The sequence below is a fragment of the Gouania willdenowi genome, chromosome 16, assembly GCF_900634775.1.
Source record: "Gouania willdenowi chromosome 16, fGouWil2.1, whole genome shotgun sequence".
Taxonomy (NCBI): Eukaryota; Metazoa; Chordata; class Actinopteri; order Blenniiformes; family Gobiesocidae; genus Gouania; species Gouania willdenowi.
This window is the reverse complement of record NC_041059.1, coordinates 2,856,246-2,881,663: the sequence shown is the minus strand read 5'-3', so window position 1 is coordinate 2,881,663 and position 25,418 is coordinate 2,856,246. Positions and strand designations below refer to the sequence as shown.

General features: G+C 38.6%; 2 protein-coding genes across 2 annotated transcripts in view; both read left to right on the top strand.

The window, feature by feature from the left end:
* The first annotated feature begins 470 nt into the window (after nt 1-470).
* On the top strand, nt 471-9,772 carry cmtm6 (CKLF-like MARVEL transmembrane domain containing 6). The gene is made up of 5 exons (XM_028470865.1): nt 471-561; nt 2,254-2,374; nt 6,784-6,960; nt 7,689-7,787; nt 8,441-9,772. The coding sequence occupies exons 2-5, from the start codon at nt 2,261-2,263 to the stop codon at nt 8,603-8,605; spliced, it is 555 nt and encodes a 184-aa protein (XP_028326666.1). The 5' UTR covers nt 471-561; nt 2,254-2,260; the 3' UTR covers nt 8,606-9,772.
* An 879-nt stretch (nt 9,773-10,651) lies between these two features.
* The window catches only part of tg (thyroglobulin), a 29,433-nt gene continuing 14,666 nt past the window's right edge, over nt 10,652-25,418 (top strand). Inside the window, exons 1-21 of the mRNA XM_028470427.1 lie at nt 10,652-10,788; nt 12,161-12,374; nt 13,681-13,786; nt 14,186-14,286; nt 14,365-14,520; nt 16,752-16,911; nt 17,159-17,265; nt 17,331-17,474; nt 17,550-17,735; nt 17,975-18,453; nt 18,727-19,096; nt 19,986-20,024; nt 20,101-20,328; nt 20,419-20,523; nt 20,596-20,673; nt 20,892-21,001; nt 21,126-21,237; nt 23,120-23,281; nt 23,357-23,548; nt 24,026-24,153; nt 24,224-24,371. Of these exons, the coding sequence (XP_028326228.1) occupies nt 12,305-12,374; nt 13,681-13,786; nt 14,186-14,286; nt 14,365-14,520; nt 16,752-16,911; nt 17,159-17,265; nt 17,331-17,474; nt 17,550-17,735; nt 17,975-18,453; nt 18,727-19,096; nt 19,986-20,024; nt 20,101-20,328; nt 20,419-20,523; nt 20,596-20,673; nt 20,892-21,001; nt 21,126-21,237; nt 23,120-23,281; nt 23,357-23,548; nt 24,026-24,153; nt 24,224-24,371 (3,181 nt within the window). The 5' untranslated portion in view covers nt 10,652-10,788; nt 12,161-12,304. The remainder of the gene's footprint in view (nt 10,789-12,160; nt 12,375-13,680; nt 13,787-14,185; nt 14,287-14,364; nt 14,521-16,751; nt 16,912-17,158; nt 17,266-17,330; nt 17,475-17,549; nt 17,736-17,974; nt 18,454-18,726; nt 19,097-19,985; nt 20,025-20,100; nt 20,329-20,418; nt 20,524-20,595; nt 20,674-20,891; nt 21,002-21,125; nt 21,238-23,119; nt 23,282-23,356; nt 23,549-24,025; nt 24,154-24,223; nt 24,372-25,418) is intronic.

Sequence of the window (25,418 nt, the reverse complement as noted above, 5' to 3'; positions counted from 1 at the left end):
AATAAATGCAAAAATAAAAAATAAATGAAAAATATTGTCCAGAACTTAAATATTTATTGATAAATAAAAGTAGAAATAAAAAAAATTGGCTTTATTTTATTTTTCACTTTTATTCATTTAACCATTTATTTTATACATATTTAAAAAAAAAAAAAAAAAAAAAAGTATTTTATTTTTACTTTTATTCGTTCATTCATTCATCGGGATCATCGGAAAATGGATGGACGGACTTTATTAATTGATTTGTTATAATTTACTTACTATTTATTATGGACTTTGAACGTGTTTTTGCTTAATTTTACTTTTTAAATCATTACTCTCCTTTTTATTTTGAATAGTTTGTTAATTCACAACACTGAACTAAGTCAAAATAAAAGTCCGGAACTTCTTCGATAATGTTTTGGTCTTTTAGTGTGAAACACCTAACCGGAAGCTTTTGTAAAAAAAAATCTCTAACTTGAACAGAAGAAACAAAAAGTGACAAAAGGCGGAAGTTTATGAGTAAGCAGCTGCGCAGAGTCAGAAAAACTCGTATTTTCCTGAAGTGGAGGCGAAACTACGGTGAGTTCGTGGTTTGAAAACCTTTTCTTTCCTTCCTTTACTCATTTATGTTCTATTTAAATCATTTTATTCACTTAATAGGTTATGTTTTACCCGATAATGTGATTTATTTCCTAAAAGAAGACGTGTGGAGTGTTTATTTCACTTTTGAGAACGTGTGTCGCTCTGATCTGTTCTGATAAAAATCCCCTCATTCCAGACTCCATTCAGAAAAACACGAATTCATCTTTTTCTCTTTTATTTTTCATTTCTTTTACATCTCCATCTGTCACTTTTAGGAAAAGTGGAAAAACACGAGTGTTGCTGAGCAGCAGCTGTCTAAAATACTCTTATGTGGATGTAATTCAACGCTTTTGGAAAGCTGTCTAGTCTCACTGAAAACAATAAGAAACCTGATTTAACTTTGTTATTCAGAGTCGAATTTACTGCCGAACATTCATGTTCAGAATAAACATTAAAAATCCGTCCGAGGTTTGATTCATTATGATGTGATCAGCGAGAAAATATGAAATTTTATGATTTTTCTACGAGGTTCGTTGTTGCGGAAAAAAAAAGTGTTAAAATTGTAGGTGGGCTGCAAGTAGTGCAAAACACACAGACAGAAGAGTGAGAATAATACATTAATATAAAATAGACTATTGACAATAAACTGGAAAATATGTAAATTAGATCAACTAATAATAGTGATGATTACTACTAGTAGTAGTAATAGTGATGATTACTACTAGTAGTAATAGTAGGGCTGTAACGATTAATCGTAAGGCAGTTAAAAATCGATTCATAGGTATCACTATTCACATCAATACTGTGAAAATTGAATCGCAGTACTTTTTTTAAGCAGCAGAGGGCGCTATCCAGAAGTGTTGGCGGCGGGCGGAATCTGCTAATACTTTCTTTCTGGCCGCCTTCTACTTTTAAACGTGTTCATAAATGATTCCTTACCCCTTTAGCACCAAAAGATATCTTTAATATTACGTGAATATTTGTAAAAGTCATGTTTTTTTTTTTTTATTAGCTCTGTCTGCTAGTGCGTAGCATCTCTTCTTCACTGCAAGATATCTGCATGCCAACTGACCACTGGGTTACCAACGCCCTCTGCTGGTCCAAACAAATATCTGACCTAAATACAGTGAAATTACTGTCCTATTGTTAAGGCACAAAATACATTTTCAGTTGCACTTTTAAAAAGAAAAAGAACTATTGTGCAGTTTTGCATTGTTTACTATAGAACCAGAATTTGAATTTATAGGCTTCTTCTTCATTTGTATTATTCCTTTATTTATTTCATTCAAGATTTATTTTTAGTTAAATTGCATGGTTTTGAATAGTTTATCAAGGGATTCTTTTGACAATGAAAAATAAAATGAAAACAGTATAGTTTTTTATATTTTTTTCCCCCCAAAAAATTAAGGAATATTTTTCAGTCATAATTTTTCTACAGCCCCATTTTGTAAAATAAATCGTGAGAGAATCGTATCGTGAATCGAATCAGATCGAGAGTTGAGTGAATCGCTACATCCTTAAATAATAGTGATGATTACTACTACTAGTGATAATAGTGATGATTACTACTACTAGTGATAATAGTGATGATTACTACTACGAGTAATAATAGTGATGATTACTACTACTAGTAATAATAGTGATGATTACTACTACTAGTAATAATAGTGATAATAACTGTGTTTTCAGGTCCAACATGGCCAGTGAAGTTTACTCCAGTACGACGGTTTCAAACCCCAAAGATTCATGTTTTCAGATTCCTTCAGAATATTTGGACCTCAAACGCTTCATCCTGAAGATCTGTGAAGTGGTGAGTTTACAGCAACGGGTTCACTAACTAACTAACTGTGTTTCTCAAATGGGGGTACGTGTACCTCTAGTGGTACTCAATGGCAATACAGGTGGTACTTGAGAGAGAAAGTGGAAAATTAACAAACCCAAACATTAAAATATAAAGTTTTATCATGTTTATATTTAGTAAAAAATTATTAAATGATAATCATTATAATGATGATGGAAATGATCTTGATCAGAACATGAACTGAAAATACAAAGGATGGTTTTGGTCACACAATAGGAGGGAGATGACTGGAAATATTAAAAAGTATAGAAACATTATTCAGGAGGCACAAAATTACTGTTTTATACCATTTAATTACACTGATCGTGGAGGGGTTGTCCTCTGATCGAGAGGTTGGGGGTTCGATCTCGGTCTATGTGTCGAAGTGTCCTTGGGCAAGTTACTCCCAGTGGTTGACTAGCGCCTTGCATGGCAGCTCTGTGCCATTGCTGAGTGAATGTGAGTGTGAATGAGAGGATATGTAAAGTACTTTGTGACCTCTGTCTGTGAAAGGTGCTATAGAAATAAACATTATTTACTTAGTTACTTTCACCCCCATGTTTATTTTTTGGTATTAAATCTTGGTACGGTTCCCTTGCATCAGTGGTTGCCAACCCGTCGATCACGATTGACTGGTAGACCTTTGAAGCATTCCCCGTCAATCACGTCGCCCATGTATGAAAGTGTGTTGCTAGGACACAGCCATAGCATGGCAACAGTGATGAACTGTTTATTAGTTCACTAATGTAAAGGATAAACCATCAGATCAGATGGTTTTTTCCTCATGAGCGCCGAACATTTCCACTGGATGTGTATTTGAACCGAAACTGCTCCGCTGCATGACTTCAGCACAATCTGTAGTCCAGGAATCCTCACCTCCACTGTTTGCTGCGCATTTGTTGCAGCTACGACTCAGGAGATCCCGCTAATTCACGTGTAATTGCGCGATACGTAAGTGTGATTCAACCATGGATAAATGCAATATTTATATGTGAAATAGGATTTTAAAAGTCCTTGGATCGGGCCAAGCATGGTAACAACAGAAAGGTCTTTTTTTTTTTTTTTACACTTCATTGGGTCGATCTTGCCGTCAGGGATTTTGGGCTTGAAAAGGTTGGAGACCACTGCCTTACATACAGTAAACATCTCATGTAGAAACTTAAAAAGGAATAGATAAAATCTACCACAATTGGAACTTACTTTATTTTCCACAAAGGCATCTGTATAAAATATAAGGTTCGTCAAAATGCACAATTAGAAAAATAAAATAAATAACACCAATGAATTCAATTCAAAATGAAAAAAAGATTCTCATGCTGCAAGTATAACTACATTTATGAACTGTAAAACTGAGAAAATAAAAGGCATTCAGTGCTGTTTTGGCGCCGTGCGTTACATTTAATCTGAAAAAAGGAGAATTTAAAAGAAAGTGTGATTCATGGTGAACTTCCCTAAATCCTCGAGCTTCACTCCTCACACACTCCTGAAACTTCCTGAAGCTTCACTTCTGCACATCAAACCAAACACTTGTGTCATTGTGTGTCTTTTGTTGTTTTTTGTGTGTTTTGAAAATAATTTTGTGCATTTTTTTAACCATTCTGTATTTTTTCTGTCATTGTTTTTTTTAATCTTGTATGTTTTTAGAGGCATTTTGTGTATTTCTGTCATTTTGTTTTTAATGTGTGTATTTTTGTTTATTTTTGTTGACATTTTGTGCCATTTGTCGTTTTGTGTTTGTGTTGTTATTTTCTGTATTCTTATAATTGATGTGCATTTGTTTTGAGGGCCGAGGGTCACATGTTTACCACCTCTAAAGTTTGGATTATATTCTATTTCCACAGCTGATGTTGGTCAGCTTTGAAACACATTGGTGTTTATATTCCCATTAACGTTGGCCAATCAGCTCACTGTGTGCACGTGTGCTGCACGAACGGCGTGATCTGACATCAAACACGTCATTAAGACGTTTCAGATGTTTCTTCTCGTGTTTCTCTTCATGTTTTAGAGGAAAATACTGAGCTTTGATCACACTGAAGGCTCGGGACAGCTGGTGTTACGCTCCGACTGGTGATCGTGTTATCATGTGACGGACGGTATAAAAGCTAAAAATCAAGTGTGCAGCCACAGTTGCATCATTAGGCGCTCATATCGGTGAATACACGAGTGTGATGTGGGCATGGTTTATGTCTTTAATGTCCCAGTGGACCAATCAGCAGTGTGTGTGTGCGTGTGTGTGTGTGCGCGCGCTGAATGAACGGTGTAATCTGACACACACACGTTTATCAAACGCATCATAAAAACAGTTCAATTTAGTAGAAATCTGTTCAGCATTTCAGACTCGCAGCAGGTGGCGTTACAGTTTGTTTAGTCATCACGTTATCATGTGGTTGATTATCAGGACAGAATGTTATGAATGTGTGTGTGTGTGCTTGTGTGTTCATGTATGTGTGTGTCCGTCTGTTTGTGTGTCCTTCCTTCTCAGGAAGTGTGTGAGGTGGAAGTGAAAGTGCTGCAGTGTGTTTAGCTGCTGTTAGCACATCTCACTGTGAGTGTTGCAACAGATAGATGGGTGTGTGTAAGGAAGAGGAGAAGGAGGTCAGCCTCCATCTGTCACTGTGTCATACATGAAGGGGTCAGAGTGGTGGGGGTGGATACATGCAGGTCAGAGAAAAATGAAACGTTAGCTTTGACTATGGATGGCAGAATAAGTGCAGCCGCTGCTCTCACCACTCACTGAATCAACTGGTCATCGTTACAACTAGTGAAACATTAATTTAATTCATCTGAACCATCAGTTCTCTCACAACACAATAAACACACACTTCACATGACACACACACATGGATTCATTGTCATATTTTTCACATGGTCACTAAGAATGTGCGATATGTTATCGTTTACGATATAACGTCAAAAACATTCCCACTGGTAAGAATAGGTCATCCCATGATAAAAACCATAAATACCCATTGATAACGGAGGTAAGTGCACGACACACACGAATGACGTAGACAAGTGTCGCACACGTGAGAGCCACGGATCATTTGGCCTCAATTTATTCAAAAATACCCCAAAAAGCTCCGCCCCTCCCACACACACACACACACAGGCGGCGCTGCTCGTCACAGCTTACCTAAAGAATGTTGTGCAGCGACACATCATGGAACGCTACTTGGTTAGACCACACCCATCAAAGTGAACCAGTCCAAGTTCCTCCACCAGATCCACCCAAACTTCCACAAACACGTTGACGGAGAGGAATCTGCTCTATTAAAGCATGCTAAGCTAAGCTAACCCACCGAAACATAAGACTGGGCTAAGCGCTAATGCTAACGACTTAATAAAAGGAATAGACCAAGTAAAATGTACACAGCTTACTGTCATCAATAAATGTTAGCATTAAGCTAACATCACTATTCATTCGTCCCAACTTGTGAAACACTATATTTTTTCATTATATTTCACGTGTTCACAGACAAAGCTGATCCCATTAGACAGTAATGTAACTATTGTGATTATTACACCTAATTATTCTGAATTATTAAATCATCAGTTTCACCTGGGTTAATTATAGGAAATTAAAGATATTTATCAACCATAACTTTATGTAAAGATGTAAAATAAACAAGATTCAGCAGCAGTGGTTTATATTAAACAGTAAAACATTATTGGAGTTATTTTTACTAAATAATTAGAATCGTTTTATTTGTCATTGTACATTTCAACACACAAAATTTCATTTCACTTTCATCCCGTCCAAGAAAATCACATATAACACATTTAACATGGGAGGACGGAGCGGGTGAACTGTGGTTCATGACAGGGGCGGCGCCCCCTATTTGGATGAAAAACAGGAGAACAACAGATGGAGAGGTGAGGGGAGAAAAGGCAGGTTTTAAACTGAGTTCCTTATTGGAGAGGACAATATAATACTAGGAAAAAACCTCCTCAGCGTACGTGCACCAAAAAACAAAACAAAAACAGTCACTAAAAAGGTTGAGAACATAGCATGGGAGGGGGGAGGGGGGGGGGGGGGGGGGGGGGCTTTGTTTCTTCCGATGATGCGTGGCTGTGGGGGAAAAGTGGGCGGCGGGGGGCAATGAGGCAGCCTTGAATGACTGGCTTTGGGAGACAAAGTCCATTTAAAATAGCCTTCTGTCCTGGGTCTCTGCATGAATCCAGTGAGGTTTTTCACTGGCCAGATGGTTATAAACAAGAGGAAATAAATTAATTGCATACAATAACATGAATAGTGTGACCCACATGCACAAATGTATTCTATAAAATATCAGAACATGAAGAATAGCTCTGAGTCAGCAGATATTGTAGCCTTTTTTAATGTGTAAATGTTTCCATAACACCATGACTCCTGGTTCCAGGTCCTGTCCTTCGTGGCGTTCCTGCTGGAGGAACTGGTTACCAGTTGTTCCAATTGTTCTGCTCTCTACTTCTTTGAGTTCTGCAGCTGTACAGCATTCTTCTTCACCGTTCTGCTGCTCTTCCTGTTGTCCACGTCTCTTCACCGACGCCTGGGCATCACCTGCTGGCCACAGCTGGTAACGCACCGTCCCTTTAATTCCCCAAAATAAAAGATACCATTAAATACACCAGAGTTCAATCAGGAAACAATATCTCAATAGTTATGTTGATTTTAACAGGTTTGCATATTTTTAAAACATTTAGAAATGAGGTTTGGTCTTAAGAAAATACACACAATGATAGGAAATATATAAAATACACAAAACGACAAGCAAAAACACACAAAATGATGACAAAAATACGCAAAACAACAAGAGAACATCACATTTTGACTGCAAAAATACACTAAACAACAATAAAAATACACACAATGAAATAAAATACACAAAACAACAAACAAAATTCCATAATTTCATAAAAATGAACAAAAATAAACAAAACAATAAGAAAACAGCACATGTTGACTGCAAAACAACAACAAAGTGCACAGAATGAGAGAAAATACATGAATAAAATAGTTTCAGTAATTTGGACTGAATTACACAAAAATATCACATTAAAAAAAATAATAATTTAATAAGGTCCAAAAAGTGAAAAATAATTGTTTCATAGCAATCATTTCAAAAGAAAAGGTTAATCATGTCCAGGTTAAATGTTGTAGATATTAATTCATTGTAATGATAATTAACTTTTTATAAGTACAATAATTAAAATTTAGATGAATTGAAGTGAATTAAAACCATTAGAAGCGTAGATGGTGAGTTACATAAACAATTAAATAAATCAAAGTTCTTCTTCTCTCCAGGACTTCGTCTACACTGCTGTCATCGCCTTCATGTTCTTCATCGCCTCCGTCATTTTGGCGTCTGCGAAAATCGGCCTCGATCTGGAAAAAGCCGCTGTGGTAACTTTCCTCTTTATTCTTCCTTCTTTACTTCCTCCTCCCTGGTTTACTTCCTGGTTTTTCACATGATTTTTTTTATTGGATCTTTTGAACTTACTTCTGTTTCCTTTTTTATGTATTTTATTTAATTGCAGAATATTCTTCTGTTTAAGTTTATCTAGAGGTTATTGTTCACTTACAGAATATTTTATTTTGTTTGAATTTATTGAGCTAATTTTTGAGGGTCTTTGAATTTATTTTATTTAATTGCAGAATATTTTTCTATTCCTCAAATGTCTGTAAGCCATTGATTAGAATCATTGAACACAGGACGTGATGTTAAATTGTCCTGAAATGCCATAAGATGGTTGTCAACATGTCTCAGATATGGGATGCATCACCAGTAGTGTTCCTTTAAATCAGGGGGTGTTTCAGCCTTTTTAACACCAGACACCCTCATCAAAGGTGGTCAGCTACAGGGTGATCAGCTTCTGTTCCATAATTGTTTCCCACTCTCTCTAATCTGGGTCAGTTATTCTTACTTTATCATGACTTCTCTAACATTTCATGTGACAAAATAAGTTCTAAAAGTTCGTATTGATTATGTCTGATCAGTTATATATCGGTATATATGTTAAATAATGAAGTTGTATTATTTCCTGTCCCGTTTGCAGGCCTTTGGTTTCCTGGTGTCGTTCTTGTTCCTCCTGGACGTCGGACTGTTCTGGAAGGAAAAAGGTTTTCCCTTTAAAAGAGGAGATGCAGGTTCTCCAGGATCCGTGGAAGTTCCTCCAGAGTCGGAGAAGCTCAGCTCGGTCGTTAACGGCAACGCAGAATAACAACGTTTAAAGGCTTCACGGGTTCTCCTGCAGGTGGCGCTACTGCTCTCACTAAACACTGTTATTCCTCACACAGAACTAAAGTAGGATTTAAACAGTTTAACTTCCTGAAATATAAATCAAATGTTTTCTCGTCCATGAAAGGAAAATGTAATTAATTAATTAATAATGAATTTTATACATGTATATCAGATTGTTATCAAAAATGTAAGACTATTATATATCTTCATCACAGTGAATTTTTTAATCCAATGTTCATTTTATGGAATATTTTGAAACTTTTAGTATTTTCCATCTCATCATTAAAGATCGTGTATTTTTTTTCATGTATTTTATTTTTTTAAATCCAATGTCATTTTACCTTTTTTTTAAATTTTTATTCACCATTTTTGTTAATCCATTGAATGCAACTTTGTTTTTCAATTTTTGATCATTGTTTAAAGTTGTTATTTTATTAAGTTTTCTGTGGATTTTTCCTTTTCGAAAATATTTTTTCCCACATCTTTATCAAGAGAGATTAATTCACTCAATATGATTTCAATAAATAAATGTATCTTAATAATTTAAATTTTGTGTGAATCCTTGATTCACATTCACAATTTCTACAAACATTGTGTATATTTCACCATCAAAGGAGGTTCTATTGCTTTCGTTGAACTTTGGTTGCTTTTCAAAATAAGAGGGCAGTTATTGATGCGATAGATCGATGTTTGTTGATTTGAACCCATTCATAGTTCTTAAAAACCCTTAAAATGCTCTAGAGAAGAATTAAAAGTTTTGAAAGCTTTTAGATAAAGTTAAATTAGAAGCATGAACGTTATTTTACTGCCACAGGTTTTAAAAGCCTTTAAAGAGACTTTATAAGGAATTATAAACACTTTGAAAGCCTTACTTAGGCACTTTAAAAACATGTGTTGTTTTGATGTGTTTTTAAAGTTTTTTTCAGGTTTTTAAAAGTTTTAAAAAGTTCTAAAACAGCAACTGATCATCACCACGAGGAGGAATAACTGTAAATATGTGTTTAATTTTTCTGTAAATCTGTGTTTTTATCCTGTTACCAAAGCACAAAGTGTGCTGCTGTGTACGAGTGTTTCTGAATAAACTCTCACCACGTTTTCTTCTTCCTGAGAATAAGAAAATAAATAAATGTCTGGAAACAACAAATAATCACGTCTCTGAGATGGTTTTTAAAAAAGTAACTGAAACATGTTGGAGACATAAAGCCACACATGAAGCTCCAAACGGATCCGTTTTATGGGGCGTGTGAATTTATTTTTTTAAATTATACATTTGACCAGACTTAAAGCAATATTTGTGATATTTACTTTTCTTGTAAAAAAAATGTCGATGTAACATAATATTGAATGTAAATGTTACAGGTGAACCTAAATATTTAGTTAATATACAAATCCATCAGAAGTACCAAAATAAAATCTTATTAACATTTAGATTTAAAATGTTTATTTAGATGTAACATTTAGATTTAATATTTAACATTAAGGTTTATTATTTAACATTTAGATTTAACTTTTTAATATTTAATATTTCATCTTAGATTGAACTTATCTATAAGTGCAACATTTAGATTTAACAATGACATTTTTACGAGGAAAAATATCACATCTCACAAATATTGTTGTAAATTTGGTTAAAAGTAATGTAAAAAAATATTTGCATACGATTTTTAGTTATTTTGGTACTTTGAATTTGCGTATTACATAAATGTTTAGTTTCACTGGTGACATTTAGATTTAGTCTTAACATTTTTTTAAAAATCACGTACATGTTTTATAGATGTGGTTTGTTGCTAAATGCTGCAAAAAGTAGCTGTTTATTGTATTTAGCATACATACCGTAACTTTACAATGGGCGCCCCATCGCATTTAAGAGCCTCTGGGTGTGTGTAGTACCACATAGATCCACCAGGGGGCAGAAGACCAGCCCAGCGCCACACGATTTGTTCTTCTTCCAAACACGTACACATGACTAAGCATTATTTTGTGTTTGTTGTTTTCATGTGGTGTATTTTTCTGTCTTTCTGTGTCTGTGTATTTGTTTAATGATACTTTAGTGATATTATTGGCCCGTTATCCTATTGTTTTTGCTTCCTTGATTGACATCAGGCACGTGGAGAGGCGGGACTCAGTGGCGCCATCTAGTGTGTGAGGAGAAGACTGCAGGAGGTAAGAAACTCAACAGCTTCTCAAAGTAAAATATTCACTAAATTTATCCGTTTCTAAACGCTCTGATTTTATCCCCATGAATAATTATAGAAAATGAAAATTTTCCTAAAGTAAAAAATGAGGAAACCAAGGCCGAAACCCAACACGCTGAAATCAATTATTAAGCGTATAATTAGTAGCATTGCATATTGTTATTCATGACCTTTATATTATATTATATTTTATTCTTCTTCTGTCTGTGTTAACTATGTTTACACCTTTTTCCAATTTTGACAGATTAGCTATCAAAACGATCATGAAAATGCCTGAGATTTATGCTAGTACTTTTAGAATTTGTAACTATTAAACATTTTTGTGTGTGCAACCATTCTTCAATTTATTTCAATAATTTTTATCATATCTTCTGCATTATTTCACATAGGGTTCATTGGCTAAGCTAGTGCTAATGCTATATTAATGTTAATCCAGTGCAAGGTTAATGCTAATGCTATGCTAACGTTATGTTGTTGCTAATGCAAAGCTATTGTTAGGTTAAAGTTTGCTAATACTAGGTTAATGTTACGCTAATGCTAATGGTAGCGAATGCTTAGTTAATACTAATTTTGATGCGAATGGTAGCAAATGCTTAGTTAATGCTATTGTTAGGTTAATGCTAGGCTAATGTTAGGTTAATGCTAATTGTAATGTTAGGTTAAGGTTAATTGTAATGTTAATGCTAGTAAATGATATTGCTAGCTAATGCTAATGTTAGCTAATATAAACACTAGGTTAATGCTAATGCTAGCTAATAATAATGTGAATGCTGGCTAATATTAATGTTATTGCTAATATTAATGTTACTGTTAGTTAATGTCAATGCTAGTTAATGCTAATGGGAATGCTGGCTAATGTTAATGTTATTGCTAATAATAATGTTACTGTTAGTTATTGCTTATGGTAGCTAATACTAATGTTAGCTAATGCTAGGTTAATGCTAATGTGAATGCTGCTAATGCTAATATTGATGTTAATGCTCGTGTTAATGCTAATGCTAATGCAAGTACAAAGTGACGAGATGCACCAGCTCCGATGTTTTCATACTAAATTGGTTTTAAACTACATTTGTTAATTAATTTACTTGAGAAAGTGAAAGTATAGAATCATTTATTTGGGATAATGTGTGGTTTTAATTTGAAAAAAAAGAGTAATGATTAAAATATAAAATTTAAATCTTCATATATTTTTTAAAATTCATTACTAGATATTTCAGGTGACCTCGTTTGAATTCCACATGGGGTCACGACCCCTAGGTCGCTGTCCGTTCTTGTGTTTGAGGTTGAAAACATCTTCATCACAGATGACAGAGCTGCTGTTCCTCTTCAAACGTTCACAGATCAGTGCTCCTGAGGTTCGAGGGCTCTTGGTTCCACTGAGGAAGAGGAGGATGAAGAGCTGATGAAGAGTCTTCATCACGCTGACTCAGCAGATCTGTGGCTTTATAAGGGTCTGAATCTGTCTGTGTTTCACTGCTGTCATCATGAAGCTGCTCATCAGCATCGTCTTCATCTTCCTCTGTGGCCCCAGGCTGCTGAGGGCCGAGAGCTCAGGTAGGAACACTTAAATATATAAATATATGTAGTTACACTTTAATATATACATATATGTAATTACACTTTAATATACAAATATATGTAATTACACTTTGATATATAAATATATCTATTTGCACTTTAGTATATGTAGTTACACTTTAATATATACATATATGTAATTACAATTTGATATATAAATATATGTAATTACACTTTAATTTATAAATATATGAAATTACACTTAAATATATAAATGTATGCAATTACACTATAATTATAAATATATGTAAATACACTATAATATATAAATATATGTAGTTACACTTTAATATATAAATATATGTAATTTCACTATAATATATGAATATATCTATTTACACTTAAATATATATAGTTACACTATATATAATTACACATATAAATATATGTAATTACACTTTAATACATAAATGTATCTATTCACACGTAAATATATCCATATATGTAGTTACACTTAAATATATAAATATATGTAATTTCACTATAATATATGAATATATCTATTTACACTTAAATATATATAGTTACACTATATATAATTACACATATAAATATATGTAATTACACTTTAATACATAAATGTATCTATTCACATGTAAATATATCCATATATGTAGTTACACTTAAATATATAAATATATCTATTTACACTTTAATATATCTATTTACACTTTAATTTATACATATATGTAATTACAATTTGATATATAAATATATGTAGTTACACATCAATATGTAAATCTATTCATTTACACTTTAATATATACATATATGTAGTTACATTTCAATATATACATTTATCTATTTACACTTTGATATATAAATATAGCCGTTTACATTTAAATATATGCATATATGTAGATACGCTTTAATATATAAATATATATATTTACACTTCTATATATAAATATATGTAATTACACTTAAATACTGTATATACATGTATGTGATTACACTTTTGATCATAAATATATAAATGTATGTAAGATATTTTAAGACTATATAAATGTATATGAACTCAGGATCATAGAACATAACATTATAAATATGTGTAATTAAAGATAGGACCATTTAAACTCCCATAAATATATAAACACACGGTGTGTGTTTGGGTTTTTTCTTTGTTGTTTTGTCGTGTGTTCTTCCATCGTTTTGTATTTTTATTTGATAATTTGCGTGTTTTTTTTTTACTTTGTGTGTTTTCAGAATTTTGGAATTCATTTTGCACCTTTTTGTCATCAATCTGTTATTTTGTGTACTTTTTTGTCAATATGTGATGCAGAGTACCAGCTGGAGGCGGAGCCACTGAGTCGCTGTGAGGCGCTGAGGGGCGTCTCAGCCAATCAGGGGACAGACATTCCTCAATGCACTGAGGACGGCAGGTTCAGGTGTGTGTGTGTGTGTGTGTGTGTGTGCGTGTGTGTGTGTGTGTGTGTGTGCGTGTGCGTGTGTAATGCTATGCTAATGCTAGGCTAATGCTAAGTTAATGCTAATGCTAGATTAATGTTATTGCTAGGCTTGTGGTAAAGCTAGTTAATGCAATGCTAATGCTTGGTTAATGGTTGCTAATGTTAATGCTAGCTAATGCTAATGCTAATGCAGTGGGGCCACCACCTGTATCCTCACTTGCATTTTCTTCAGGAAATGTAAATATTCTAGTTGTATATGTTACACACATGGTGGTTGGACCAAATCTCGAGACGGTCTAAATATTTATTTTTATTTTTTATTTCCCCCCCCCACCCCTCAAACTCCGCCTATGTCTTTGTGTGTATGTGCTTGTGTAGACCTGTACAGTGCAGTGGGCGGAGCCAGCAGTGCTGGTGTGTTGATGCTGAGGGGCAGGAGGTCAAAGGGACTCGAACCAACAACTCCGTCATCCCTCACTGTGAGGAAACTTTTTTTTATTGGAACCATCGTTGACGTGAACGTAATGAAAGCTGATCTCTGTGAGGTTTCCTCTCAGGTGCGTCTCCCTGTCAGCTGCAGGCGGAGCTTACATGTTCTCCTGCAGGCCTGTTCCAGTCAGTGCAGTGTGACTCCAGCAGGGGGCAGTGTTGGTGCGTTGACCAGGATGGTATGGAGCTCTACGGGACGCGACAGGCCGGGAAACCCTCCACATGTACGTGTAAATACCACAGAGCTGTTCCTCATGTGTCCACTGGGGGTCGCACTGTTTCAGTCAGAGTTACAGACACAAAAACCAAGGCCCAGAACTGACCAGAAGATATATTTGATGTTTCTTTTAATGATACTTTTCAGCAGCAAAGCCATTGTTCTTCAAAGCTCCTGATTTAGTTACTTTGGACTGGTTGGTATAAAGCTTTAGTTAGTTTTGAACTGGTTTCTACAGGAACTTGGGTTCGGTCCGTCCGTGAGAGGCTCTTGTCGTGCTGGTCACGCCGGGGAGAGACGTGTGAGAGAAGTGGAAGCTGTTTAGACGACGCTACACGTGGAGGGAAACATTCTGACATGGTAGTGTCCATGTCAGAACCTGACTCACATGAGGATGAAACAGAGGACGAGGAAGAAAGAACAAAAAGATAAAGAATAAAAGAGTAGTGAAGACAGAGAGAGGGTGGTAAGGAGGAAAAAGGAAGAAACTCGGTTCAAGGTAATGTTAAAATTTGTGGAACTAGTTTTGTGATTGGAGAGAACAGAGTATGAATAGGAGTAATGTCTGGGGTTGGATTTAAGGAGAGTTTGGAGACACTGGAAAAGGAGATAAGAGGAGTGAAAAGAATAAAAAGGCTGTTCAGAAATGAAGAAGGAATGAGGGTAGAAAGTAGGACGATATTGATTGAATTTGAAGGAGTGGTGCTACCACCCCCCCAACCCCCCTTACTCAGATGTTACAATTGACAGAGGTTTGGACAGCGGTGTGCAGAGGGACACAGAGGTGTCCAAAGTGTAGTGAGGATCACAGGATGGAGGAATGTAGTGAAGACGTGCAGCTGAAGTGCAGTGACTGTGGAGGAGAACATCGAGTAATGAAAAGGAAATGTGAGGTGAGGCAGGAAGTAGAGGAAGTGGAGAAAATGAAAAGGTTTAATGACATCAGCTATGCAGAGGCAGTGGAAAGAGTTCAGAAGGGGAAAGAAGAGAGAGAGGTTATTGGAAAAATGGTAAGAGAAGCAAAGCAAGCAGCGCAGGAGAAGAGAGGGAAAAAACTGAAGACTGAAAAGATTAAAATCATTGTGAAAGTAGCAGAAAAGTTCTTGAACATGAAGAAGCTGTTGTGGGAGGAAGTGAAAAACATGTTGGAGAGTGACAACAAGACTAGTGGTGGGAAGGTGTACAGTCTAGTGGGGGTTGTTTTTAATTTCAATTTACATGGGTTTTGTTGTAGTTTAGACTGGTTTTGTTGTAGTTTAGACTGGTTTTGTTGTAGTCTTTAACTGGTTTTATTGTGGTTTGGACTGGTTTTGTTGTAGTCTTGGACTGGTTTTGTTGTAGTCTTTAACTGGTTTTGTTGTTATTTGGACTGGTTTTGCTGTAGTCTTGGACTGGTTTTGTTGTAGTCTTGGACTAGTTTTGTTGTAGTCTTGGACTGGTTTTTTTGTAGTTTGGACTGGTTTTGTTGTAGTCTTGGACTGGTTTTGCTGTAGTCTTGGACTGGTTTTGCTGTAGTCTTGGACTGGTTTTGTTGTAGTCTTGGACTAGTTTTGTTGTAGTTTGGACTGGTTTTGTTGTAGTCTTGGACTGGTTTTTGCTGTAGTCTTTAACTGGTTTTGTTGTAGTCTTGGACTGGTTTTTGCTGTAGTCTTTAACTGGTTTTGTTGTAGTTTGGACTGGTTTTGTTGTAGTCTTGGACTGGTTTTGCTGTAGTTTTGGACTGGTTTTGTTGTAGTTTGGACTGGTTTTGTTGTAGTTTTGACTGGTTTTGTTGTAGTTTGGACTGGTTTTGTTGTAGTCTTGGACTGGTTTTGTTGTAGTTTGGACTGGTTTTGCTATTGTTTGGACTGGTTTTGTTGTAGTTTGGACTGGTTTTGCTCTAGTTTGGACTGGTTTTGTTGTAGTCTTGGACTGGTTTTGCTGTAGTTTTGGACTGGTTTTGTTGTAGTTTGGACTGGTTTTGTTGTAGTTTTGACTGGTTTTGTTGTAGTTTGGACTGGTTTTGTTGTAGTCTTGGACTGGTTTTGTTGTAGTTTGGACTGGTTTTGCTATTGTTTGGACTGGTTTTGTTGTAGTTTGGACTGGTTTTGCTCTAGTTTGGACTGGTTTGCGGCTTGTTTTTGATGAATCCCAGAGACTTTAAGGCTCCTGATGGTCTACTGGCCCGTGAAGTTGGTGCAGCTGACTTGTACTGGACAGAACCGTAGAATCTTAGTAGAATCATCTTTTTGACCTCAGGTCCTGGTCCCTGTGAGGTCCGGTCCAGGCGTCTCCTGCACGGGTCGGGTTCTGCGTCTCCTCCTCAGTGCGCCGCAGACGGCAGCTTCCTTCCTGTTCAGTGTACATTCATCAACATGACGGACCGGAGCCAGGTGGACTTGCTTCATGCCTTTAACAGGTGACACACACAAATCCACAAATTTGCATACTTCTTTTCAAAATTAAGCCAAATATTTCAGTATTTTAAAAATAGTTTAAAAGTTGTGCAAAAAACTCAACTTTTACTGTGTATAAAAGTTTTGGTCTCATCTTGTTGTAGGTTTGTGGTTAAAAGATTTGTTCTGTACAGGAAGTGTTTGTCCGTTTTGTTGGCCTGATGAATGATGATGATGATGATGGTGATGAAGGTTGTGCTTCCTCCTCAGGTTTCCAGAAGCTTTTCAGACATTTCAGGGATTCCAGAGGATCTTCCCACAGGTCTCATCCTATTGTTTCTGTACGGATAGCAGAGGACGAGAGCTGGCGAACACAGGTAACCATGGCAACCAGAGGAGGGTGGAGGGTGAAGGTGATAATGAAGGTGTACTTCCTGTCTAGGTGTGGAGCTCTTCCTGTCTGATGTCTATGACTCCGCCTTCTCTGTGGGGGCGTTTCCTCACTCTGTGGCTCAAACCAACGTCTACCGTGTTCTGAAGAGGAGGATGCTGGGAGTCCGCCTCGCCGCCACCGGACACTTCAGATGTAAATCACTCACCTCTCCACTTAACTGTATAACTAGTTAACAATAGTTAACGAGTCACATGGCATCCTCCTCAGGCCCCTCCCCCTGTGAGGTGGAGCGTGAGGCAGCGATGGAGGTTTCTTCGTTGTTCGTCCCGTCCTGCGAGTCCGACGGAGCCTTCAGTTCCACTCAGTGCCAGCAGGGGGGGCAGTGCTGGTGTGTGGACGCCAAAGGGGCGGAGCTTCCTGGGACACGTCGCCATGGAGACGCTCCAGTCTGCAGTGAGTGTCTGATATTCACTACAAGTACAATACTTACTTTTACGCAAGTATTTGTACTTGTACTTCATTAAGAGAGGTGAGTTCGTACTTCAACTTTTACTCAAGTATTTTACTTTTACTCACGTAGTTGTACTTGTAGGTGAGTTAGTATTTGTACTTGAGTAAAGGACGTCTTTTTCTGCCACATTCTCCTCTACCTCTATAAATGTGTGATTGCATGTTCTGACTTCCTCCTGCAGGTGTGGGCTCATCCGACTGTCGTTCCCAGCGCCGTCTGGCCTTGTCCCGCCTCTTCTCTGGTCCTGTAGACCCCCCGTCCTCCTCAGGAACCGCCCCCCCACCCTGTCAGTCCCTCCTGCAGTCTTTAGGGGACATCCTTCTACCTGGACAGGATTCTACCACCTTCCTGTTTCATCTTGTGGAGGTCTTTGTAGGTCTCTTCCCGTCGGTGGGCGGAGCCCTGCAGGCTCTTAGCCACTCCTCCCCTCGCCGCCTCCAGGAGAACCTGTTTGGGGGGAAGTTCCTGAAGAACACAGCGACCTTTAACCTCAGCAGTGCCGTAGGAACCCGGGGAGTTTTTGTTCTGGACCGGCTGTCCCCGGAGAACCTGAACCTGCTGCAGTCGGTGATCCACGCCCTGGAAGCTCCGCCCCTTCTCTCTGCCCTCCAGCAAGTGCTGATGCGTCACAGGGAGTCAGATTCCGCCCCTCTGCATCAGGTAAGACCTTCATTATAATATATATATATGACATTGTACTTCTGTCTGTACTTCCGTCTGTATGACATTGTCTCAAAAATATTCACCAACTTCCACAACTTTCACATGTATTTTTCAGATTTTTCACATGCGTACGTTTCTGAATAACACGTAAGAATCTAAAAAAGACGTGATAATCTGAAAAACACGTGAAAATCTAAGAAAAACACATTAAAATCTAAAAAAACATATTTGTTAATATTTGTGAGACATTTCTCTCCCCGTACTCCTCAGGTTCTCGGCGCTGTGCTTCGTTCCTGTTCCGACACACGAATCACATTCGTCCCTCGCTGCACGCCAACCGGAACTTTCCAGCTGCTCCAGTGCGACAGCGGCCACTGCTGGTGCGTTGACCCTCAGGGTCGAGAGGTGGCGGGGTCAAAGGTTGCCGGGCGTCGCCCTCGCTGCCCGACTCGCTGTGAACGGGAGCGAGCGGCGGCGCTGGAGCTCAGGTCCACGTTGGCTGCTGGCGCTGAGATCCACGTTCCCTCGTGTTCCGAGGACGGAGACTTCCTGTCGCTGCAGTGTGTTGGATCGCGATGTTTCTGTGTGGATGAAGAGGGGAAGGCAGCATTGGGCGGAGCATCACGGGGCGCCGTCACCTGTACGTTTCAGTCTTATGTCTCTTCTTTATTTTACACATATTTTTAATTTGTTCATGAGGATGTGATTTTATACTTTTTTATATTTTAAAGAATCTTTTTTTTTTTTTTTTGGTCACAATTCAATGGCATGTTTCAAAACTTCCATTGTTTTGTTTTTAAATACAAACATTTCCCATATTTTGGTATATTTAGTATTTTTGTAAAATCGTTTAGTTATTTTATTTTAGGTAATTTTAACATCTTGTGAGATCGGCTGTTTTTAACTTTTTACGGGATTATCAGGATCAGCTCTCTGTCTAACAGGTAAGAGTCTGGTGCTAGGGCATTACCCTGTAACGCTCTAATGGACTATTTAAGATGATATAATTGAGGAAATGTAGGTGTCCCGCCCTTCAATAAATCCAGATATTCCACCTCAGGGTGACAGTCTTTGCACTGGTCAGATGTTCTGGTCGCGTCACTTAACGGGAGGCCTTCCTCAAGATCTGGGCACTTGTTTCCGACCGGGTCATTTTTAGAGGCGTGTAAAACTGACTGGCCTCAAGGACAATGTTTATTTAACTAGAAAACCTTTCAATGCACACTTTCAGATGGAAACTTTTGAAACAAATTACATTTTGATTCAGGGAAAAGTCTCTTTTTTAACATATTTCTTTAACATATTTATTACTATGCTACATTTTTTGTTTGTACGTTATAAAGATGTATAAGATGTTAACCATTTGTTGGATTGGTTTTAGAATCTATGGGCTTATTATTGTTTTCTATTATCACTCCTGGTATTGGCTGGTCATAATGTTATGGCTGACTGGTGTAGCTATTGTTGTTGGTTAGATTATTATTTATTTATGGCTGTAGTCATAAACTTTGTGTGGTTTTGATTTTCAGGTCCATCGAGGAGCAAATCCGAGTCCCAGCCGTCCTCAGGTCAGAAAACCTCCCTCGCCAAAATAAGATACAAACACGCTGTGTCTCAGATTACCCATAATGCCTTTCTCCTCAGGGTGTGCGGCGGCTCAGTCGCAGGTTGAGGCGTTTAGACGTGATGCTCTCCAAGTCGCAGCGCTGTCAAACTCCTCCTCCCTGTCGCTCTCCTATGGCTTCCTATTGGCCGAGGGAATCCAACTGACCCCAGAGGAGCTCGGCATCAGCCAATCACAAGAGGAGCTCCAGGTGTCTGATTGGCTGCTGAGTCGCTCAGATGCTGCTTTGCGATTGGCTGCTTTCTCCAGTGAGTTGTTGTTTTTTTTGCCGTTAACATGTTTGTCATTGTTGTTGCTAATAATGTGGATGTTGTTTGTTTGTTGTTGTTGTTGTTTAGCTGTTCAGATGCTTCAGTCTGACCGTCGTGGTTCCTACCAGCTGTTTACGCCACAGTGTGACGCTAACGGACAGTGGATGCTCACGCAGTGTTATCACAGCACAGGTAGCACACACACACGCACACACGCACACACACACACAGACACAAAGAGGTAAGTATTGTGTGTGTTTTCAGGTCAGTGTTGGTGTGTAACTGAAGATGGAGAGTATGTTCCTGACTCCCTGACTGACCGCTCGCTGCATCTGCCCACCTGTAAGACACTCTACTACTGTCTGTACTTCCCTTTTCTATTTCCGTCTGTACTTCTGTCAGTACTTCCCTTTTCTATTTCCATCTGTACTTCTGTCAGTACTTCCCTCTGTACTTGTGTCTGTATTTCCGTCTGTATTCCCATCTACACCTCTGTCAGTACCTTTGTCTGTACTTGCGTTGTCGTCTGATGTGTTTTTACCCTGCGTGTTGTCTCACAGGTCAGACTCGTTGTCAGAGAGCGCAGCACCGTTGGCTTCTTTCTGGTTGGTTGAAAGCCTCTGACATGGCCATAAACTCCGCCCCCTCATACCAGCCTAAGTGTGAGCAGGTAAAAACAATCAGTGGTGTTTTTCTGCCCTCTGCTGGTCAGGTCTGTTACTGTCAGTGAAACACAGCGTCCCCCAGTGGACACATTAGTAACAGCAGTTCAAACACGTGTTGTTGTGTTTCAGGATGGTAGTTTCTCTGTGCTGCAGACAGGAGGCGATACAGGATTGTGTGTTAACCCACTGACAGGACAGACGCTACAGACAGCTACTGAGAACTCCAGCGGACAACTGACCTGTACGGGTTACTTTGTTGTTGTATTTCATGTTGTGTGTATTGTTACGACCTCCTCTAGGATTTGAGGTCAAGGCTTGAGGGACCGTAACATAAACAAGACACCACAGAGAAATCAAAGGTTATGAAAAGTATTTATTAACAAAATTCTAAAAGTATCAACAGAACAAACTAAAGGGACTGGAGACCCTGGCCAAACTGAACAAAAGTAGGGAGGACACTGGGCCAACCCTATACAGGGCCGTCGTCTCAGCGTCCACCCTCTAAACTACAAAAACATACAAAACACTAAACTACAGGAACACGAAAACCAGAAATCTCCAGTCCAAACTAAAATAACAAACTTACAAAAATGTCCAGTGAGGAGCTGGAGGACTCTCCCCACATGTCTGCTGCTGGTCAGTTGTTGTGCCTTTTGCTTTCTGGTCCTCTCAGCCCTTTATAAGCTCCTCCTCCCTCTCCTACCTGATTACTGATGTGAGCCAGGTGTGTTAGGAGAGAAGAGGAAGGGCAGGCTGAGAGGCCAGGAGGCACCAGCCGTAACATGTATATTGTTTATGTGTCGGCTTGTTATGTGTGTTGTTGTTTTGTATGTATGTTGTGTTGTGTCGTGTCATGTTGTAGTAGCTCATTGTGTTTGTGCTTTTTTTTGTGTCATGTTGTTGTATTGTGTATATGTTGTGTTTATATTGCGGTGTCTGTATATGTTGTCATGTCTTTGTGTTATGTTGTACTTCCTTCTATACTTCCATCTGTGTTTCCATGTGTACCTTTGTCTGTACCTCCGTCTGTATCTCTATCTGTACTTTTGTCTGTATTTCCATCTGGATTTCTATCTGTAATTTTGTTTGTGCATCCATCTGTATGTCCGTCTGTGCTTCCCTTTGTATTTCAGTCCGTGGCTCAGGTGGTAGTGGGTCGTCTTCTGATCGAGAGGTTGGGGGTTCGATCCCAGTACCTGACTATGTGTTGAAGTGTCCTTGGGCAAGACACTGAACCCTAAGTTGCTCCCAGTGGTCGACTAGCGCCTTGCATGGCAGTCCTGTCCCACTGGTGTGTGAATGTGAGAGTGATTGGGTGAATGAGCTGATATGTAAAGCGCTTTGAGACTGTTTCAGTGGTGATAAAGCTCTATATAAAATCAAGTCCATTTACCATTTACCATTTACTTTTGTCTGTATCTGTCTACTTCCGGTTGTACTTCCATTTGTATTTCCGTCTGTACTTCTGTCTGTATCTCTATTTGTATGTCCATCTGTACTTTCATCTGTACTTCTGTCTGTACTTCCGTCTGTACTTCTGTCTGTACTTCCATCTGTACTTTTATCTGTACTTCCGTCTGTATTTCAATCAATCAATCAATCAATCAATCAATCTTTATTTGTATAGCGCCAAATCATAACCAGTGGTATCTCAAGGCACTTTACAGTAGAGCAGTCTTAAGGACGGACTCTTCATTTTATGGATACACACATATGCATATATACGTATATACACATACATATGTATTTCCATGCGTATTTCTGTCTGTACTTCCGTCTGTACTTCTGTCTGATTTCTGTCTGTATTTCCATCTGTACTTCCGTTTGTACTTCGGTCTGTATTTCTATCTGTATTTCTGTCTGTTATGTTGTTGTGTTGTTTTGTATCGAGTTGTGTTGTGTCATATTGTTTTTCAGTTGTTGTTGTGTCACATCTTCTGCGTTTATTGAATGTTTGTTGTTTTTTGTCCAGTTGTGTTGTGTGTATGTTGTTTCATGTTGTGTCTTGTCATGTTGTGTGTCGTATTGTGTATATGTTGTGCAGACAAACGCACATACAGTAATTACCCCATTGCTGACGATGCGTTCACTGCCCGCTCTGTCTGTATAAATGATGCCTTCAGGTCCCAGTCGGTGTGAGTTACAGGCTCTCCAATGTGCCGCTGACGGCTCCTTTAAGGCGCTGCAGTGCGACGGCGCCTCCTGCTGGTGCGTGTCTGAGGACGGACAGGAAATAGGCGGGACACGTACACCTCAAGGAACGGGGCGCACGCCGTCATGTGACCGTAAAAATGTTTACGTTTGACTAAAAAAAAAGATTTATAATTGGTTTACTAAAGGAAGCGTTTTTATGTCTTCAGGTCCTGTTTGTCCCATGCCCTCCATTACCCATGGTGCACTGCTGTGTCAACCTATTGTTAACGGACGTCAGAGCTGTGAACTGGTTTGTTCCCGTGGTTACCAGAATTCACTTCCTGCTCACAGTTTCCAGTGTGACGCAGAGAGGCGACAATGGGACGGAGCCAACAAGCCGGTGGGCGGAGCCTGTCAGAGTAAGCTCATTGTCGAGCAGACATAGGCAACTGACGGCCCGGGGGCCACATGAGGCCCTCGCTGTAATTTTGTGCAGCCCCCAAAGTTAATGAACAAGATTTCCTCAAAAACACACAAAATGACAAAAAGACATACCAAAAACTAACAAACATGCAAAAAGGACAACAACAAAAACACACAATGATTATAAATTAATTAATGAAAAATATACATAACTACAAAATTGACCCCGAATCACACAAAACAACAACTACAATACATTAAACGAAAACAAAAAATATACAAAAATGACAGAATAGCACATAAAACAACAATACATTGAATAAACAACAAAAATGTAAAAAAAATGTGGGTATTTAGTGTCATGCTGTGTTGTTTTTTTGATGTTGTATTGTTGTTGTGTGGTTTTATCAGTTTGTTTGTGTCGTTATTGTGTTATTTTTGTGTGACATTGTGAGCATGTGTTGTGTGTTCAGGGTCTGGGCCCCTGCACTTCGTCTCGTCGTCTCAGCTCTGGTCGTTTTCCTCCTCCTGCCTAAAGCTCAGCTCTCTGCAGAAGCTGCTTCTTTCTCTGATGACCAGCAGGGGGCTCTGCTCTGCTCAGGTACTATTTATATCACACGATGCGTTCAGGGACCGTCCTCCTGTTTATGTCTTTGTTTGTGTGTGTGTAGCTTCCTGTGTCGAGTCGCTCAGTGTCTATGTGTGATGACTCAGCACTAGCTATGAGCTGTGACAACGACGCAGTGATGCTAACCGTGACGTGGACGTTCACCCTGTCCGATCTCCCGACCTCTGACCTCCCACACCTCCACGATGTTGGTGAGACTCTTTGGAACACTTTTGTTTAGAGATACGCGATTAGTATCAATCTGATTCTTAATTTTTAATCAACCTTATAAGAAAATTTGTATCGGTAAGTGGACCTGAAAGCATAGCCCCACCCCTTTACCCTTTGATCCTGCTCAGCCTGCGCAGCTCCATGCTAATCTAACCCAAACCTGTCGGATTGGTCACTTCATGCTTCAAGCTAACAAAAAATGTGGGACTGGCCGCTACATGCTATGCTAACAAAAAAATGAGGGACTCGCCGCTACATGCTAAGCTAACCAAAACATGTGGGACTGGCCATTACGTTTGCTAAGCTGAACAAAACATGTGGGACTGACCACTACATGCTAAGCTAACCAAAACATGTCAGACTGGCTATTACATTTACTAAGCTAACCAAAACATGTGGGACTGGCCATTACATGCTAAGCTAACCAAAACTTGTCGGGACTGACCGCTACATGCTAAGCTAACCGAAACCTGTAGGATTGGTTACTCCATGCTAAGCTAACAAAAAATGTGGGACTGGCCACTACATGCTAAGCCAACCAAAACACGTGGGACTGGCCATTACATTTGCAAAGCTAACCAAAACATGTGGGACTGGCCGCTACATGCTAAGCTAACCAAAACATGTCGGATTGGCCATTATATTTGCTAAGCTAATCAAAACATGTGGGACCTTCCGCTACATGCTAAGCTAGCCAAAACATGTCAGACTGGCCATTACATTTGCTAGGCTAACCAAAACATGTGGAACTGGCCATTACATGCTAAGCTAACCAAAACTTGTTGGGATTGGCCACTACACGCTAAGCTAACAAAACACAAAGGACTGGCCACTTCATGCTGAGCCAACCAAAACACAAGGGACTGGACATTACATGCTAAGCTATCCAGAACTTAATGTTAAGCTAACCAAAACACCTGGGACTGGCCGCTACATGCTAAGCTAACATGTATTGAGACTGGTCTTTGGTATTGAGTTCCTTCCCAAACTCAAAAGAAGACAAAAATACATGGAACACAAACTTTCAT

Bases quoted from the DNA above. Each gene is read 5' to 3' on its own strand.
- cmtm6 (XM_028470865.1), top strand. From the start codon at position 2,261: ATGGCCAGTGAAGTTTACTCCAGTACGACGGTTTCAAACCCCAAAGAT. The intron at 2,375-6,783 runs GTGAGTTTACAG...TCCTGGTTCCAG, and splicing joins TCCTGAAGATCTGTGAAGTG to GTCCTGTCCTTCGTGGCGTT. The intron at 7,788-8,440 runs GTAACTTTCCTC...TCCCGTTTGCAG, and splicing joins ATCTGGAAAAAGCCGCTGTG to GCCTTTGGTTTCCTGGTGTC.